General features: G+C 33.4%; 2 protein-coding genes across 2 annotated transcripts; both read left to right on the top strand.

Annotated features, from left to right (window-relative positions):
- The first annotated feature begins 5,387 nt into the window (after positions 1 to 5,387).
- Positions 5,388 to 9,887, top strand: LOC126673600 (hydroxyproline O-galactosyltransferase GALT6). Its single transcript, XM_050367807.2, has 7 exons — positions 5,388 to 6,485; positions 7,081 to 7,313; positions 7,391 to 7,681; positions 7,768 to 7,896; positions 7,983 to 8,156; positions 8,868 to 8,975; positions 9,365 to 9,887. The coding sequence occupies exons 1-7, from the start codon at positions 5,618 to 5,620 to the stop codon at positions 9,572 to 9,574; spliced, it is 2,013 nt and encodes a 670-aa protein (XP_050223764.1). The 5' UTR covers positions 5,388 to 5,617; the 3' UTR covers positions 9,575 to 9,887.
- Positions 9,888 to 11,280: 1,393 nt separating this feature from the next.
- Positions 11,281 to 15,065, top strand: LOC126673608 (transcription initiation factor IIB-2-like). The gene is made up of 7 exons (XM_050367815.2): positions 11,281 to 11,738; positions 12,093 to 12,117; positions 12,821 to 12,950; positions 13,038 to 13,165; positions 13,249 to 13,337; positions 14,484 to 14,560; positions 14,629 to 15,065. Exons 1-7 carry the CDS (start codon positions 11,377 to 11,379, stop codon positions 14,757 to 14,759), a joined length of 942 nt encoding a protein of 313 aa, XP_050223772.1. The 5' UTR covers positions 11,281 to 11,376; the 3' UTR covers positions 14,760 to 15,065.
- Positions 15,066 to 20,149: the final 5,084 nt, after the last annotated feature.

Raw genomic sequence — 20,149 nt, 5'->3', positions numbered from 1 at the left:
TAACCAACGGGGGTTGATTCAAGTGGTAAGCGGCTTGATATCGTTTAAACAATGTCTCGTGTTCAAGTCTTGTAAATGCAGAAAATCTCTGCTGGCAGGCTCACCCACCATATCAGATGCGCGACGCGGTTCGGATCCGGATTAGTCAGGGCGAAATTTTAAAAAACCGAATGAGCTACCAAAAAAAATTAAAAATAAGTAAAGCTTACATCCTCTAAATATGTATTATCGAGAGACCGGCAATCCCCTTATCAGTTAGTTCCGCCCCATGTGCACACATACATCACTAACTTTTTTCTAATTTACAGTTTAAATCTAATCAAAGGTATTTCTAAAACAAAAAGAACCTACTTTACTCACCTTTTTTTACTTCAAAACCAATTAAGGTCCCCAACAATATAAAACACAATTATTTTGCTGCATGCCAACTATAGATTATAAAGCTTTCATATGCATAATTTATAAAGTTGATAGAGTGGCAAATTAAGAATAAAAATAATTGTTTCTTTTAACAAATTGAATATCCAAATTACATGTGGAACACAGCTATTCCAAGTTGTGTCCTCATCAGATTTTCAAATTTTTCACTTTCCAGAGTAAGAAACCGCCACACATATCCTTCCAAAATCTGCTCCTCTATAATTATATTTCAAGCCTATCATGGTATATATTTAAATTGTAATTTAATTTATTATTAGTTATATCAGACATTATTTTGATTTAGACCACTTCAAAAAATAAATGCCTTGGGTCGTATAAAAAATACACTTTTTAATTAACACTAAACTAGTTGTTAAATCCAAAGTTTAACAAAAAATAACAAAAAAATTACACTTTAACAAAAAATATGATCAGATTAATCATATACCAAAATTACCGTCTGCAAGACTATAATTGTAATATATGCTATCAGCTATATATAGATAGAATTTTTTTTCACATATTTAAGATACATACATAAATTTATATAGTCGTAGGTTACAAAAATAAAAAGATTAATAATTTTATTAGAAAATTAGAAAATTAATAGCTTATCTAGCTAGGAGTGATATATATCTAAACATATCTAAACATATTTAAAATATTTTAATAATTAATATTGATTTGTTTTTGGTTTGGTCAGATTAATTTTAGTTTAAAGACCAAACCAACTTAAAATAATTTTAATTATCTTTAAAAACCAGACAAAATCGATTATTTCGATCGGTTCAGTTTTAACAAACTCCTACTTGCCAATTTTAAGTAATTTGAGCAGTGCAGTATAGATAGGATCATAGGAAGTCAGGTATCTATTTAATAAAACAATAAAAGTGATTACACAAGTTGAACATGCATTAGTAGCACTAACTTATCTTATTAATTAACCCATATTTAGTCTAATATTGTAACACTGATTTTTGGAATAAATTCAATGTATAATTAAAGGAGTTAACATTCAAAATTGAATGTAGGCTTTAAATCTGCATTTGTCCTCCAGGGTCCAGATTAGTTTTAACTTTCAACTTTCAAGTATTAATCAAAGAAAAAATGTTTCAAGTTGGATACTACATAAACCTAAATTTAATTTTTAGGTGGTTGTAGTATTAAGAACTAGGCTAAAAAAATTCTATCTAGTATTTATTTGACAAGTACCTCTTTCATTATACAACTACCCTTATGCTTTTTATATTTTAAAATACATAATATTTATTCTATTTTTTTTAAATTATAATACTTGTTATTTTAAAATTTTAAAAAACATTTATTAATATATTTTTAAATTTATCTCTATCAATAAATAATTTAACAAAACTATAGAAACTGGTTAAAAATAAAAATAATAATAACTAATATAGATAATTGCATAGAAACATATACAAATCAAGACAAATTTGTTATTTTCTTAATCTACATACAATGGCCAAATGCGACAAATATTACAAACAGACGGAAGTAATATTTACTCCATTTATCTTAAAAGGATAAGCTTAGATTTATACGAGAATTAAAAAATAAAAATTTAATTATTTTTAATTAACTTTTTATTATATCCATAATTTAATTATACGGATATTTGCTCTAAACAAGTGTATCTTTCATAGAATCTTATCCTATCTTTCTGTCTAAAACAAATTTAATCTCTCTCTCAGAATGACTGAAATATTTGTAATTGGGTGAATGTTGTTGCTAATGAAATTTCCAATTTAGTCGCCACCACCTCTCAAAAAAAAAAAAAAAATTAGTCACCACCCAACTCTCATTCCACTTAATTGTGGGATCTCATCTACCTTAAATGCTTCTAATTGACATCTTAACTATAAATTACAGACTTCTGACTCTTTAAATGTTGCATTCAAAAATATTACTAGTAGTAATTAATTTCATTATTATTATGGTTACCATACCACTAGTTTTTCTATAAAATATATTTTAAAATCATGTTATCGTATTAAATAGAGTAAATTACGCTAAAATTCATGAGCTAGAATATAATTAACAGTTTGATATTTCTTATTTTAAAAGTCTATTTAATGGTCTCTCAATTTTAATTTCGTTAACTGAGAGATCTTTCTGTTAATTAGAGAACGAAATTGTTTAATTGGAATTCAAACTGAGGTATCAAATCGTTTAAAAGTAAGCTATCAAATCGTTTAACAAAATTAAAAATGAAGGATTAAACCGTTCACGAAATTAAAAGTGAGGTACCAAATCATTTAAAAGTAAATGTCGAAAGCAACAAAGGGCTCTAATAATTAACGGAATTAAAAGTGAAAAAATATTAAATAGTATTTTGAGACAAAAAGTATCAAACTGTTAATTATAATATAACTTAAAGAACTACTTGAATTCAGATAATTTGTTCTATTAAACAGTATAACAATACAAATATATCAAATTGGCTGAATCCTAATACCCTACTTTATCAAATTTTGTTAGTGTAAAAGTTACCCAAAATTAAAACTTAAATCTTTTTTGCCCACAAATATAGTCTAGCAATAAGAACATTTTAAGTCGTCTTAAAAATTTCAGGTTCATATTTCTCCTCCTCCAATATAATAATAATAATAATAAAAAATAAATTATGTTTGACCTTTTCTTTGGCCAAACAGTAGATATTATTGATAGTTGATAGAATTAACTGATTACACTCGAATTTTGAATATATTGTAGATCGAAATTATAAAAATAAAAACAACTGAAATATATAATTGATCTACGAAAAAAAACAGTATTAGAAATTTAAAGATACAAATTTGATAGGTGATTAAAAACATAATGAATTCAAATGTTAAAAAATCTCTGGCATCAATCGCACTCTTATAACTTTTATTAGCCACCGGTTGCGCTGCTATTATACTTCGAACGAGGATAAAAAAAACCTTAAATTCTCAAGAACGTGAAAAAACGCTGAAAAATCTTGAATGAGAGAAAGATATAAACAGAAACGAGTTCAGATATGATGATTTATGGATAAAACAAATTATATAGCTATTATTACTGTTGATTTAGATCTAAAGCAAGGTATCTACGAAACATGCAACACATTTGGTAGCACGTAACGCATGTTATATGTTATGTTATCGGAATTGATTTGATAATTTTTCTGAATTTTTACGTTTGTAACTGTTTCGGTTTTATGATTTGAGTTGAAAGAAAAACTTAAAAGATAGGGTAAAAAGGAAAAAAATAATAGAGAAATTAACAAAATAAAAGACAAAATGGTTAAGGGAAGAAAGAAGTATGTGGCACTAAAGTGCAAAATGAGGTGACACCTGCCTGCCAAAGCATCATGGATTAGACGCTTTTTCACGCCGGCCGCCCTTTACTGCCGTTCACCTTTTTATTTTATTTATCATTAGTTTGAAATGGTTCTTTATATAAATTTTAAAGATATTTATTTTCTTAGACACTATTATAAGTTTTTATATTGTTTTCAAAATAAATATAATAGTATGAATGTAGGTATTATAATATTTTATATTTATTGTAAAATATAAAAGATAACTATAATCATTGTGTGTCTTTTGTAGCATTCGATTTATTATAATATATTTTATTTTTATTTAATATAATTTATAATTTTTTAATTCATTTTATATTGTCTTATTAGAAATGTAATTTTACTAAACTAAAAAATATGATGATTTTTTTTTCTTTAACAATATCAGTTACAAAAATTCAAAATTAAATAATAATCTAAACATGCATCTTTTATAAAAGTTATTTTGCCATTAAATTATCATCTAAATATAATTTGCATATGTAAATTAATTTTTAGTTTGAAAATGTTAAAAAATCAGTTCTAAAGTATTTTTAAAATAAATTATAATATAATTTTTTTATCTAAATATGGTGCATATTTATTTGTAAACCCAATCAATTATGACCAAAAAAATACGTGAAAATTGTATATATAATTTATCATCTACTTTTTTAGAAACATAAATAAATAATGATAATATATTTTTATAATTCAGAGGTTTGTCTTTTTTATTAATTGCGATTAAATATTTTAATTTTATTATTTATATTTAATTTTTTTATAATTATCTTAAGAATTTTAAATTCAAACTATTACTTTTATTAGTTATGATCAATTTTTTTGTCTAACTTTTAAATAAATTACTATAAAAATCAAGCGGTACTTGATAAAAGATGTAAAAATTAGATTTAAAAAATAAAGTTTCAAATTTTAAAAATAATAAAAAACATAACAGATTGAATATAATTATAAAATTTAAAAGCTTTCATTTTAATTAATAAAATAATGAAATTTTAAAATTTTAAAATTATTTAACCTAAATAAAAATACGGATTATGTCTTGATATAAAACTTTTGAACAAAGATCAGCAGGACTCTTAAAATGGTGTCTCAGAATCAAATAAGTCTATTTTAAAGTTTTGAGTCAATTAGTCACATAACTTGTATTTTCGGGATCAAATGAGTACATTTTAATTTTTTTTAGGCGAATTAGACCTAAAGCTTCATAATTTAGGTGGAGTAACTTTAAGATTGTACACTTCAAATACCGATTTATATGCGAGACGCAAATTTAAATGTCTAATTGAATCAAAAAGTTAAAATAAATTTATTTAATTTTAAATTTTTTGGTCAAATTTATCCAAAAATTTAAAATAAATTTATTTAATTCCGATAGACTAGTTGAAGGGCAACGTTCATCAATTGTTCTAAAAAAATCCTATAAAACGACCCCTAAAACCCATTGTTTTTCTTACCTTTGTGTAATAAAATGATCCAAAATAAATTTCTCACCTGCAATTCGAATTTTCTTTTACACGTTTTTTTGTCATAGCTCAAAATTGTGTTTCCTGTTAAATTAACATGACCGACCTGCTAAATTATTTTTCCCTTAATATTATAATCCCTTTTTTTAAAATTAAAACTAAAAAATGCTCGCCATTACATTTCAAATCGCTTCTTTAAACGCGTTGTCTCTTTTAAAGAAGAAAAATTTGATTATTTTGAATCTTTGATCACCTAATTCATTCTCTTCTCTAGATTACTCTTCAATTCAATTCACACCCACTTCTCAAAATCCCTTCAATTCAATTACCCAGATTCCAATTTCTCTAATTCTCTCGTAAATTTGCTAAACTTTTGTTTTTCTTTTTCGATATGAAAAGAGGCAAATCAGAGACCAGATTAGATAAAATCGACGCCTTCACCTCTTTAAGCAGACAAAGATCGATTCAAATCCTGATTGGCGTCGGCGTTTTATATTTACTTCTCGTCACTGTAGAAATCCCCTTCGTTTTTACTTCGGTTTCTCAAGAAACCACCACCACCACCGCTTTAACTCGCCTCTCTATGCTCGAGAGCGAGCAAGATTTGCAAGATAAAGTTGCCCCAACTCGTCCTGTTAACTGGGTTTCCCATAACTCACCACAGCCAACTCAGTCTCACTCTCATAAAAAACCGATTAAAATCTTGTCCAGTTTGAAATTTGACCCGAAAACATTTGATCCCAGTAGAAAAGACGGGTCTGTGGAGCTTCATAGGACTGCTAAAACTGCTTGGGAGGTTGGTAGGAACCTTTGGGAAGGGATAGTTTCAGGTAAAATTAAGGTAACTGAAGTTGAAAAACCGGGGAAAAACCAAACCGAAACGTGCCCGCATTCGGTTTTATTGTCCCGGTCTGAGTTTTTGAAGCAGGGGAAGGTGGTGGTGTTGCCTTGTGGACTGACATTAGGGTCTCATGTAACTGTGGTAGGGAAGCCGAGAGGGGCGCATGCTGAGAATAACCCGAAAATTTCGCTTGCGAAAGATGGAGGGGAGTCTGTGATGGTGTCTCAGTTTATGATGGAGTTGCAAGGATTGAAAATTGTGGACGGTGAGGACCCGCCTAGGATTTTGCATTTTAATCCGAGGTTGAGAGGGGATTGGAGTGGTAAGCCGGTTATTGAGCAGAATACTTGTTATAGGATGCAATGGGGTACTGCTTTGCGGTGTGAAGGGTGGAAGTCTAAAGCTGATGAGGAGACTGGTGAGTTCTTTTAGTGGATAAATTGAGTGTGTTTTTTGTTTTGTGTTTAAACTCACAATTGATATTGGAGATGTTTTATTGTATATTTTCATGGTTGATCTATGGAAATGTAGTAGTTATAGGATGGCAAGTGGTAACATATGAACAGGAGTGTGTTAGGTAGTTTGGTAGAATGGAGATAGCTGTCCGATAACTATTAAAAAAGGTTGCAATAACAAAATTCACCTGAAATTCAAAACCTGTAACTGGTTGCTGTCAAATGCTTATTGGCATAAGTTTTTGTTTGTGTGGGGAAGGGATTTATAAAAATGTAAGAGATAAGATTTGAATGAAAATGTTGAAATTTGTTGGCTAATAGGTTGTGTACTGTAGGTAATGAAGGTCTTTGTGTAATATCGCCATCATAGAGAAAATGTATCTGACTTTTTACTGCAGTCCAGGCTAGACAGTGCTGAGTTTATGCTTTATTAGCCAAAATGGTCAATTCAAAGTTAAATTTTGTTTTGAGGCAGTTGGTCATTTAGAAAGCCTTCAAATTGAAGAAAGTTGTAGATGCTTTTATCTATTTTGGCTTAATGAGGGTAATTTGTTGCAGTTGATGATCAGATGAAGTGTGAGAAGTGGATTCGTGATGATGACAATCGTTCGGAGGAGTCAAAAGCAACTTGGTGGTTAAATCGGCTAATAGGTCGAACTAAAAAGGTGTCTGTTGATTGGCCATATCCATTTGTAGAGGAGAAGCTATTTGTTCTAACTCTCAGTGCTGGTTTGGAGGGTTATCATATCAATGTGGATGGGAGGCATGTCACGTCTTTTCCATATCGCACCGTGAGTAACATTCTACAGTTATGTTTATCTCATTGTACATGTCGATGTGTTGTAAATTTTTTTGGTGTTGCTGACAGGGCTATACTTTAGAGGATGCCACTGGGCTGACAGTGAACGGTGACATTGATGTTCACTCTGTATTTGCTGCTTCGTTACCCACAGTGCATCCTAGTTATGATCCCCAGAGGCACTTAGAGATATCCGATAAATGGAGAGCACCACCTCTGCCTCAGGGGTCTGCAGAACTATTTATTGGTGTTCTTTCAGCAGGCAACCATTTTGCTGAGAGGATGGCTGTGAGGAAGTCTTGGATGCAGCACACGCTTATAAAATCCTCAACTGTGGTAGCTCGTTTCTTTGTAGCACTGGTACGTGAAGAAATTGATGGCAACTGTATTTACCCTAATTTTAGTATAGCTGAAGGTATTAAGTTTCCAAGTTTAAATTTGGACAGCATGGCCGGAAAGAAGTGAACTTGGAGTTGAAGAAAGAGGCTGAATTTTTTGGTGACATTGTTGTTGTTCCCTACATGGACAACTATGACCTTGTAGTTCTGAAAACTGTTGCTATATGTGAATATGGGGTGAGTAATGAACGTATTTAGAAGTGTAAACAGTTTTAGCAACTCCTGATATCAACTGGATATAAAATGGGTTTGGCTTTTCTCAGGTTCGCACTGTGCGTGCCAAGTATATTATGAAGGGTGATGATGATACATTTGTTAGAGTTGATGCAGTCATTGATGAGGCAAGAAAAGTTCCTGAAGGTAGGAGCTTGTACATTGGGAACATAAATTACTACCATAAGCCTCTACGATCTGGCAAATGGGCAGTCACATATGAGGTAATAGTTTTCAGTATTTTTTATTTTATTTTTATCCTTGAATCTTGTTGTATGGATGCTTATCGCCATATTTTTTTCTGATTGCTTATCTTAACACCGTGAATTCCATTTTTATGAGGTCTTTGGCAGAGCTTATGTTGGTTGTATTCCATGCATTTTCATATTTTTAATTTTAAGATATTAGATTTTATGAGAAAATACAATATTCTTGGTTGAATTTACTATTTATACTATGCTCCAACCACATGTATTGGGATGAAATTCTAGAGATCATCCACCGCTCTCCATTCTTCAAAAATAAGGAAAAGCTGATTTTTTTGCGCATATATGCTCAATGGTTTATCTAATGCATTCCTGATTTAGTTGTATTTAAGCTTATTATATTGTTTGTTAGGTATTCTGTTAGGACTTGTTGGAGCTATGAGAACCTTAAATTTTTTGTACTAGTTGTTGGGCTAGAATTGTGGAATGAAGAAACTATAGCAATGATACTGATTTTTTTTTTTATCGAAAACAATGATACTGACTCACTCACTGCTTATTGAGTTGATTATTGAACTATTTATCTCTGAGAATTTCTATCATCCTTCTTTTGCTGCATCTTATCAGTTTAGTGTTTGTGAACTAGTTTATCGATATTGGTTTTTGTACTGTTGGGTCATTTTTGTGAAGCGTTCAATTTTTTCACCCTTTGTGTCTTTTTTTTTTCAGGAGTGGCCGGAGGAAGATTATCCACCCTATGCCAATGGGCCTGGCTACATTTTATCCTCTGACATTGCGCGATTTATTGTTTCCGAGTTTGAGAGACATAAATTAAGGGTAAGTAAACTTTGCTCTCCCAGCAACTAGGGGTTCAGTGTAGTAAAATCTAAAACTAAATCCTTTTAGAAAGGCTAAAATAAAATCCAAATCACATAAAATATTTACATAAAATTTCGGGTTGGTTTATTAAAATTTACAATTTTTTTTTAGTTCGGTTAGTATTAAATTTAGGCCAATATTACATATGACAACTAAATTAATACATATTAGTTTATATTTATATATATGAATCAAAATAATGCTGTTTGAAGTTCGGTTTTTGGCTGCTTTGGTTTTTCTGTTGGTTTGATTTGGATGAACGGTTTAATCCGGTTTTTGCTCAGCCCTACTGAACCATAAGAAAAGAGAGAAGAAATCAACTGATTTTCACTTTGCATTTTATGCAGCTGTTCAAGATGGAAGATGTAAGCATGGGAATGTGGGTGGAGCAGTTTAACAGCTCGAAACCTGTGGAATATTCGCACAGTTTAAAGTTCTGCCAATTCGGATGCATCGAAGGCTATTTCACAGCACATTATCAGTCTCCAAGGCAGATGATTTGTCTTTGGGATAAATTGCAGAAGCCGGGTAAGCCCCAATGCTGCAACATGAGATGACAAATCTTGATGCCTGTTGAATGCAAATTCAGAATACCGGCGTGAACCATCTGGTGACGGAAGTGGTGGAACGTGGGATGACGGTGATCGGAGATAAGAGTTTTTCTATGACAAAAAAGTTTAGAGAGGTCACAGAAAGAAGTTTTGCAGTTATAGCATCAAAGTATTGTATATTTTGCTAAGAAGAAGCTGGCTTAGTTGTTCCTAGGAAATTCTAGTTCTAAGAAGCTGGCTTAGTTGTTCCTAGGAAATTCTAGTTCTAATCAATTCTTTTTTCACCTTCTAATTTTTGTAAAATGAATAGTTTATTTTATATTTTGTTTTAATATAATTAATTTAGGGATATGAAAAAGGAAAACTTAACATCCACTTCATCCTTAACTTGAAAAAAAAAAAAAACTATGTGCTACTTAAACAGGAATAAGCCTTCCTAGGATATAGAAAAATTCTTGCCCAAATAAGACTTTTTAGTTTGAATGCACTGTTCTAAAACATTTCGGCTTTTGAAATATCATATTTTTATAGCAATTTAGATAGCGTTTTAACCTTTGGGAACTTCTACAAGTCAAACTTTAATGTATTTGTTTGTACGATTTTAATAGAATGTTACTTAACGCTTATAAGTTATAGCTCGTTACTATTTAAATTTTATAGTTAATGATCCTACATTTGTAATGCATATTATTTTATACGTGATATTCCAAAAATAATTTGATAAATTTCTGTTATTAAGACAAATCTATCCTTTATTAATTACTTATTATTTTCATTTTTAAACGAAAGCTTTTCTATTTATTTTGGAAATAAAAATATAATCTTTCAAAATAAATCTCATTTTTTTCCAATTACAGGAATATTTAACCTCTTTAGAAAATAAAAATTCCATAATGACTAATATAAGAATGACCAACTTTACTGATTTTATACCTATTCATTCAACTTGATTTTACTTTTTTTTGGTTATGTTATTTATAATACGTAGATATATAAAGTATTTTTTTTAATTAGGGGAAGGGAATGTTTGCGAGAAGAACATAACCTACGACCTAGCAGTATTATTGCCTAACGCTTATATCATTTGAGTTACAGCTTATTGGTATATATAAAGTATGTTAAAGAGTATAATATTTCTTTTTTGTCATGTGATTACCCAATATAACTCATGTCAAAAAAGTTATAATATGGTCCAAATTTGGTTGAATAATTTCAGTTAATCCAAATTTTGTTTCTTAATTCTATTATTTATAATTTAATTTTTTTCTTAATTGTTAAATTGATCACATTCTGATTAGTTACTTGCTTGCATCAGGAAGCAACATTAATTTTAAAGGCCACGTAATTTTGTTTATCAAGAAACACTAATAAAAATAAGAAACTATATAGTAATTTTTTTTGATGAATAACTATATAGTAAATTAAACTTTGAGAGTTTTTTTTTGAATTAAAATTAAAATTTAAGAGTGCAGTTTCCAAAAAAATAAAATCAAATAAGAGTAAGACTATTGCATTAGATTTTAATTTCCTAAATAAATATGAAAGTGATGGTATGCAAGTTATTTTAGAAAAAGTCTTAAGTCAGCTAATAAAGAATAAGTTAATTTTAATAATAATTACTAAATATTTGAAGATAATTTAATATTTGAAGATAATTAATCCGGACCGTTGGTTAGCAAAGTGAAAACAAACCAAACCCATACCCACACACTAACTCAACTTGACCCATAAGAAACCAAAACCACTCTCCATTGCAAACAAACAGAGAAATACCAAACCAAAACCAGAACCAAAAACCAAGCTTAAACATGGCAGATTCGTATTGCTCAGACTGCAAGAAACTAACCGAAGTAGTGTTCGACCACTCAGCCGGCGACACAATCTGCTCCGAATGCGGTTTAGTACTCGAAGCTCACAGTGTTGACGAGTCATCAGAATGGCGAACTTTTGCCAACGAATCGTCCGATCATGACCCTAACCGTGTCGGCGGTCCGATTAACCCGCTCTTAACCGACGGTGGACTCACCACTGTTATCTCCAAAACTACCGGCAGTAAATCTAATAATGATATGGTCTCCGGTGGCTCTCTTGCTAAATGGCAAAGCCGCGGTTCGAACCCTGATCGGGGTTTGATTCAGGCTTTTAAGTCTATTTCTGCATTGGCCGATAGGTAATTTTAATTTCTGATTATTTGTATTTATGTTGTTTATGAAATAGTTAACTAAAGTTTGCATCTTTGGGTTTGTGCTTGTTGAACATGTTATTGTTGGTAATTAGAGAATTTTAGGGTTTTGAGCTATAAATAAAATCTTGTGATCAAAATGGTAGCTTTATATGTAAAACTGGATTAATATGTAATAATGTATCCAATTTGAGATTGAGAATTAGTCAAATTATTTTGAAGGATAGTTAAATAGTGTTTGTGTATTATTCTGGTTTATGTATATTTTGATTTTGTTATGTTTTTTTTTTAATGGTGTTTGACTATATGTATTAAGTAATCAGTGGATAATGCCTGTTTCAGGTTGGGACTGGTTACGACCATAAAGGTACGTTGGTTAAAGTTACCTCTCCATATCTATCTGGGTTCTTATTATAGCTCTTTCTGTTTGTAAGTTTTTCGTAAAAATTTCATTTGTTATGTGGACTTAACCTGATGTCAAGTTCCAGTCAAGAAGTATTGACTAACATGTTTGAAGTCGAAAGACTTGGACTTTAATGATGCCTTGATGAGAACAAGACCACATATTAAGTGTGTTACCCCTTGATGCTTTTCTATTTTTGGTTTACGGTTACGCATGACATAGGATATAGTGGATGTTATGTTGTCCTTGATGTAGCTAAGAGTGGATGCTGTGTTGCTAACCCTTGTTTTACTCCTAGTGTGCATAGACATTAAGTTTGGTTTGTGGTGAAATGCTAAATAAATTAGCATGCTGCTGTTATTGATGCAGCAATTAATCAGGATTCTGGACCTGCAAATGAAATTCAAGAAAATAAGGTTGCTGTTTAATATGTTTTCACGACAAATAGGCAGCATTTGCCTTTATGTAATCTGTTACTTTACCAACACTATTACATATCTCGTTAATCTTTCTCCTAACTAGTTCATCACTATATCTTGCGTTTTCCTGAAATTCTTTGTAGTGGATTTGCAAGCAAACCTAGTAGTCTACTCTACTGTGATTTGTATATCTCTTGATCAAGAGTGCTCGTCTATAATAGGTTTCTTTCTTTTTTTGAAATCTCAAGGATCGAGCTAATGAGATATATAAGAAGGTGGAAGATCAGAAACCTTTAAAAGGGAGGAATCAAGATGCTATTGCAGCTGCTTGTCTCTACATTGCCTGTCGTCAAGAGAACAAGCCACGAACTGTAAAAGGTATACATCAATTTTAACCCCGCCCAGCAGTTACTTGGGTTGTCATTGTTTGAGTGTGAGAGTTCCTGAATTTATGCATGCTTTTAGAGATTTGCTCTGCTGTCAATGGGGCAACTAAGAAAGAAATTGGCCGAGCTAAAGAGTTTATAATGAAACATCTGGAGGTAGAGATGGGGCATGTGGAAATAGGAACTATCCATGCTGCAGACTATTTAGTGAGTTTGTTATCCTTTTACTTGCTTTACTCTTGCTTGTTGTCTTATGCCGTAATAAATGCAAAATGTCAACCTTCTTGTAGAGACGCTTTTGCTCGAACCTTGGAATGACCAATCAAGCAGTCAAGGCTGCCCAAGAAGCTGTCCAGAAATCTGAAGAGCTTGACATAAGGTTAGTTCTAGCTGGCTTATAGAAATTGAAATTCTTACTGTAATAACTGTCTTTCTTGGAAAAAAAAGTTTAAATCAGAGCTTAGGATACTTGGAGGTCTAAAAGGCGGGCCTTTGCCTAAGGCAGCAGCACCATTATTTGCTTGATTATCAAGCTTAGTAGCATTGGGCTGCTATTTTTCTTTTGCCAGGCACAAAATGTTTGGGCTTACTTGTTTGTGTTCAACTATATCTACTATAGTTTATACCACAAGATCCATTTAGATGATAAAGGGCCATGTGATTGGTCGATGGCCTAATCTAAAAAACATGCAACCTTTTCCATTTATGGCCAACTTTTTAAAAATGTCAATTTTTGGCGTAATTTTGATAAGCACATTTTAATTGTAGCCAACTAGGCATATTTATAAAAAAAAAAACTTTTTCATTTATGACCAAACCTAACTTTTTTTTTCCCAATTGAAAGATACTTTTCTAAATTAGGCTATCATTGACGAAATTAAAAGGTTTGGTCATAAATGAAAAGAAATCGAAATGGTTTGGCATTTTTTTGAAGTATTGAGTAGTTGGCTATAATTGAAATGTACTAAGGGAAAATTAACGTTGTAGAAAGCTTGTGCCATAAATGAAAAAGTCAAAAAGGTTGGTATTTTTGAGTGATTAGGCCTTGGTCGATTTAAACATGGAGGCTAAAAAATGTAAGCAATTTTTTGCTAAAGCAAATAAAGCCGTTTTCCATGAGTCATATCTGTACTTTTTTGGTGTCCTTTGCTTAGTTTGTCTTGATACAATGACCCCCACTAGATTGCATGTTTCTCTTTCTCATTTCCTTGTCCTCTTATAGTATAAAGGTTACATTTCTTCAGTCATGGACTTATTCTTTTCATTATTGTATAATTCTCATTAGTTGGATCATGACTTTAAGAAGCATTAGATGAATATTGCTTTATTTGAATGAAGTGGATAATGGAATATCTAAAAGCTATAGTGGTCTATGTTAAAGTCTCTTGAAATTGGTTAAGTGACCATCTGGTAATTGATCTGTATGTACCATATAGTTGACCAGTATAATTTGAAACGTCAAAGGCGGTACTGTATATTTGGTTTCTTTTTAAAAATATAATTTTATAATTGAATTGTCTGGCAGGAGGAGTCCGATATCAGTGGCCGCAGCTGTTATTTACATTATTACTCAACTATCAGATGAGAAGAAACCTCTCAAAGGTGGGAAATTTCTTGTCCAAATAGCCAGTTTCATTTTTTCAGAAAATAACAATTCTCTTTCGCTGCAGATATATCCGTTGCGACTCGAGTTGCGGAAGGCACCATCAAGAATGTCTATAAGGATCTATATCCTCATTTAACCCTGATTATACCGAGCTGGTTCGCCAAGGAAGAAGATGTGAAGAATTTGCACGCATAGATAAGCTCACAAACGCACACGAACGACGACAAATTTTACTATTATTACAGGGTTGAGTACAATGTTTTTTCAATCGGATATAAAAGCTTTAAAGAAGCTATAACTTTATACCTTTCTCATCCTGCACATAGAATAGGCTCTCTTCTTTCATTTGTATTCTTACTGGGATCATCGACAAGCATTAATATTTGAAAATAGGCTAAGTTAAATCTTAAATGCTAGCAGTTGATTTATGCTGATGTTGAAGATCGATTCTGTAACGTTCTGCTTGTTCAAATGGAATTATTTTCATGTTTTTGTGTGTTATGTTTTCTGTGTTGCTAGGTGTCTTGGTGGTTTTATCCTATCTAATCAAAAGCATGATTTTGGCACCAAACTGTAAGTGAATTCCTGCTTATACTTGTGTATATGGATGTGCAAAATTTGAACCAAATTGGATAACTAAACCAAATCGAATCGATAAATTTGAGTTGATTTGGGTTGGCATTATAAAAACTTTTCATTTTTTGGTTCAGTCTGGTTTCAAAGTAAAAAACAGCTTTTAGTTGAGTAGAAAAACCTGAACTGGATCGACTAGTTTTGTTTGGTTTAAAATATTTAAATGTTTTGTAAATTTGGTTCGGTTTTTACAAAAAATTAAAATTTTAGTTTGGTTCTGCCTTACCCGAATGGACACATTATGCATATAAAGATAAGATACAAGGACACGTTTGTGTGCTTGCATAAAGTATTAATTTTAGTTTTGATCAAAGGATTGGCCATCTTATGCTAATCTATGAATATTGAAATTAAAGAAATAAAAAGTGGGTTTGTATAATCCACTATTTTGTATAATTTATCTTAAATTATAACTTCTTTTATGGGACGCCAGGTGGGAATTCGATTCACTTGTTTTTTTTTTGTTGGGTCATCAGAAAAAGGTGAACTTTAATTGCGAGATCTATCAATTTTGGCTGTTTTGCCATGACTGATCAAAGTTATGGCACGATTTCATTTTGCCTTCTGAACTGAGCTCAAAAGATCAATTAATGCTAAACACATGACTTTGAATAAAACCTCGAACTTTAGCACTTTAGCTCGTTTTACCACTTCAACTTTAAATCGTCCAATTAATATATGATGCTCTAATAATCATTGTTTGACATCACCTGAGGGGATAAATCGAGTTAAAATGTCAAATTCAGGGTGTTTTCTTTTCAAAGTCATGAATTTGGCCTTAACTGATATTCTATGTCAAATTTAGAGGGTAAAATATGATAAGGATAAAGCAACTGCATTATCTTAACTCTTTATTGTTTGCTAAAACTTAAACTCATTATTAGTTGTATCTCTTATCCTATACATCTCAGATAGTTAAATTGTATAGGAGTAGGACTCTTGAATGTATTATAAATACATGCTTCATTATTAATGAAAACACAGCAAAATTATTCATCTCAAACTCTTTTCATTATGGTATCAGAGCAATTCAATTTCTGATCTGATCCACCCTATCTTTTTCTTTTCTTTTCTTTTGCTGTTATTCAATCATGACCAACAACCAACTCACCATTCCCAATTCCCAGCAACCTGACCATCCCCTTACAGTCATTAACCTCAACAACTCCATCAAACTTACCTCCACAAATTACCTGTCATGGAAACTACAAATGGAAGCACTGTTAATCGGTTACGATCTCTATAAATTCATTGACGGCTCTTATCCTCCCCCTCCCTCAACGATCACCACCAACAACGTCACTTTACCAAATCCAGTACACCATACGTGGTTCCGCCAAGATAAATTGATCTTCGGTGCCCTTGTTGGATCTCTTTCTCAAACACTTGTTCCTTTAATTACTCAATCTCAAACCTCTGCTGATGCATGGAATATCCTTGCCAACACCTATGCTAAACCCACCCGTGGCCACATCAAGCAAATTAAAAACCAAATCAAACATATCCTTAAAGGATCACGCACCATTACTGATTATATGCAGTTTATTAAAGCTCGTACTGATGAACTTGCCGCTCTCGGAAAGCCTATGGATTCTGAAGATCTCATTGAAATCATTCTTGATGGCCTTGATGAAGAATACAAATCCATTGTTGAAGTTGTGAATGGACGTGACACACCAATCTCATTTGATGAACTCCATGAAAAACTCATCAATAAAGAACTCTCTCTACAAACCCAAAACTCTGAATCATCTCCGCTTCCAGCCACCGCACATCTAACGCAATCTCGCAATTTTCATCAGAGACAACCACAACAAGGACGGACATGGTCACCAACCTCTCACCCATCTTCCAACCTCTCACACTCAAACCACCACAACAACTTGAACCGTCCATCACCCCGACCATACCTTGGAAAATGTCAATGGTGTCGTGCACAAGGACATACCGTCCTACAATGTTCATCATTTAAACAATCACTTCCGCGGTCTCACCAATTTAGACCTCAAAACTCAAGTCAATGGCAAGCCCAAGCACACACAGCAACTGCCCTTACTGCACCAAATCAAGCCTGGCTCCTTGACAGTGGAGCATCTCATCATGTTACAGCAGACCTTGGCAACCTCTCTCTCCATAATCCATACGACGGCCCTGACGACATAGTGATTGGTGATGGAACAGGCCTTCCCATCACTCATACTGGTTCACACTCACTTCAAACTCCGACTCGCACATTTACTTTAAATAATGTTTTATGTGTCCCAAAAATTCAACGAAATTTAATCTCTATTTCCCAATTTTGCCGAACTAATAGAACTTCTATTGAATTCTTACCTGATTGTTTTTTTGTGAAGGATCTTCGAACGGGGGCAACACTTCAACAAGGTCATAGTAAAGGTGGTGTGTATGAGTGGTCGGCCTCCCCTCCAAGTTCTCCAATTTTAGCTTTCTCCGGTATTAAAACTTCGTCTCCCATTTGGCACCACAGACTCGGTCATCCATCCACCCAAATTTACAATCACATTGTTTCCAAGTTTCAGTTAGATGTTTCTAGTTCATCCTCTTTAGTTGAATCTTGTAATTCCTGTCAATGCAATAAAAGTCATAAGTTACCTTTTTCCGCTTCTACTCTTACCAGTTCGCATCCACTTGAAATTATTTTTTCTGATGTGTGGACCTCTCCACTTTATTCAGTTGATGGTTTTAAATATTATGTTATATTTGTTGATCACTTCACTAAGTACATCTGGCTTTATCCTCTCAAACACAAATCCCATGTCCATGATATTTTTATTAAATTTAAAGCACTGGTTGAAAAACATTTTTCTTTGCACATCAAAATTCTTTATTCTGACAATGGCGGAGAATACATGGCTCTAGCATCATTTCTAGCTAGCAATGGTATATCACATTTCACTTCTCCTCCCCACACACCTGAACACAATGGTTTCTCTGAGCGTCGACATCGACACATAGTCGAAACCGGCCTATCCCTCTTAAGTCATGCATCTATTCCACTTTCATATTGGCCATATGCCTTTGCCACTGCCGTCTACCTCATTAATCGCCTACCCACACCAACACTTCACTATAGCTCTCCGTATGTCCAGCTTTTCGACAAAAACCCAAATTATTCCAAACTCCGTAGCTTTGGGTGTCTCTGTTACCCTTGGCTACGTCCATATTCTCCACATAAACTAACTCCACGTTCCTCTCCTTGTGTCTTTTTCGGATATTCATCCACACAAAGTGCTTATCTCTGCTATGATCCTCAATTAAAACGCCTATACACATCCCGTCATGTCAAATTTGTTGAATCTCTTTTTCCCTTTGCCACGCTTCAGTCACACCTTGACCGCACAAATGATACCACTCTTAATGAATGGTCTCCTTCCATTTCCTTTCTGCCGACACTCAACACACCGTCATCAAGCCCCACTTCAACACCCCCTTCGAATGATCCGTCACCACCATCGGCTGATTCTTCACCGTTGATTAATGAACCTGCTTCTTCACCCAGAATTATTGTCACTCGCTCTAAAAATCACATCTCCAAACCTGTCACCAAACTGAACCTCACAGCCCAGTTACATCCCGCCTCTGATTTACCACCCACAACTGTAACTCAAGCCGTAAAAGATCCAAAGTGGCGTGCTGCAATGTCAGAAGAATTTGATGCTTTAGTTCGAAATGGGACTTGGAATCTTGTACCACCACAATCTACACAAAATATTGTTGGTTGTAAATGGATTTTTCGTACTAAATATTTGTCTAATGGCTCTGTTGACAGGTACAAGGCTCGGTTAGTAGCCAAAGGGTTCCAACAACGGCCTGGCATAGATTATCAGGACACATTCAGCCCTGTCGTTAAGCCAACTACGGTGCGCTTAATCCTCAGTTTAGCTGTTAGTCATGGCTGGAGTCTACGCCAATTGGATGTCAATAACGCATTTCTTCAAGGCTCTCTCTCTGAAGATGTGTATATGTCACAACCACCTGGATTTGTTGATCCTGAACATCCTCAATATGTTTGCAAACTTCAAAAGGCCATTTATGGTCTGAAACAGGCACCTCGTGCATGGTACTATGAACTTCGGCAGTTTCTCCTCCTTTTTGGTTTTGTTAACTCTGTGGCAGACACCTCTCTCTTCATCTTCAAACATGACAGCACATTACTCTATCTTTTGGTTTATGTGGACGACATTATAGTGACAGGTAATGAAGCTCTCCCTATTCAACAATTCATCAGCAAGCTTGCTACTCGGTTTTCTCTCAAGGATCTCGGCAAGTTAACATACTTTCTTGGTGTGGAGGTCCTGCCCAGTACACATGGGCTGTTTTTGTCCCAACGACAATACATAAAAGATCTTCTTGACCGCACCCACATGGCTGAAGCCAAACCCATCGCAACTCCACTTGCTAGTGATACCCAACTCAGCCTTCATTCCGGAGCTGCTCTTTCTGATCCAACTGAATTTCGGGCTATTGTTGGTAGCCTCCAGTATTTGTCTCTCACACGCCCAGATGTTGCATATGCTGTCAACAAACTATCTCAGTTCATGCACAAACCGAATACTGATCATTGGTCTGCTGTCAAACGATTACTACGCTACCTTGGAGGCACTATTGATATTGGTATAATGCTTCATCGCAATTCTCCATTCTCACTCATGCTTTCTCAGATTCGGATTGGGCTAACAACAAAGATGATTACACGTCAACTGGTGCATACATCGTTTACCTTGGTCGTAATCCCATCTCTTGGAGTTCCAAGAAGCAACGCACTGTAGCTCGCTCCTCGACTGAAGCTGAGTACCGCTCCGTAGCTACAACAGCAGCTGAAATTCGTTGGATTTGCTCCTTACTCAGTGAACTAGGAATGTCACTTCCTCTGGTTCCAGCCATTTATTGTGACAACATTAGTGCTATGCACCTGTGCTCCAACCCAGTAT

This window comes from Mercurialis annua, linkage group LG3 (assembly GCF_937616625.2).
Source record: "Mercurialis annua linkage group LG3, ddMerAnnu1.2, whole genome shotgun sequence".
Taxonomy (NCBI): Eukaryota; Viridiplantae; Streptophyta; class Magnoliopsida; order Malpighiales; family Euphorbiaceae; genus Mercurialis; species Mercurialis annua.
This window is presented reverse-complemented; position numbering and strand designations above follow the sequence as displayed.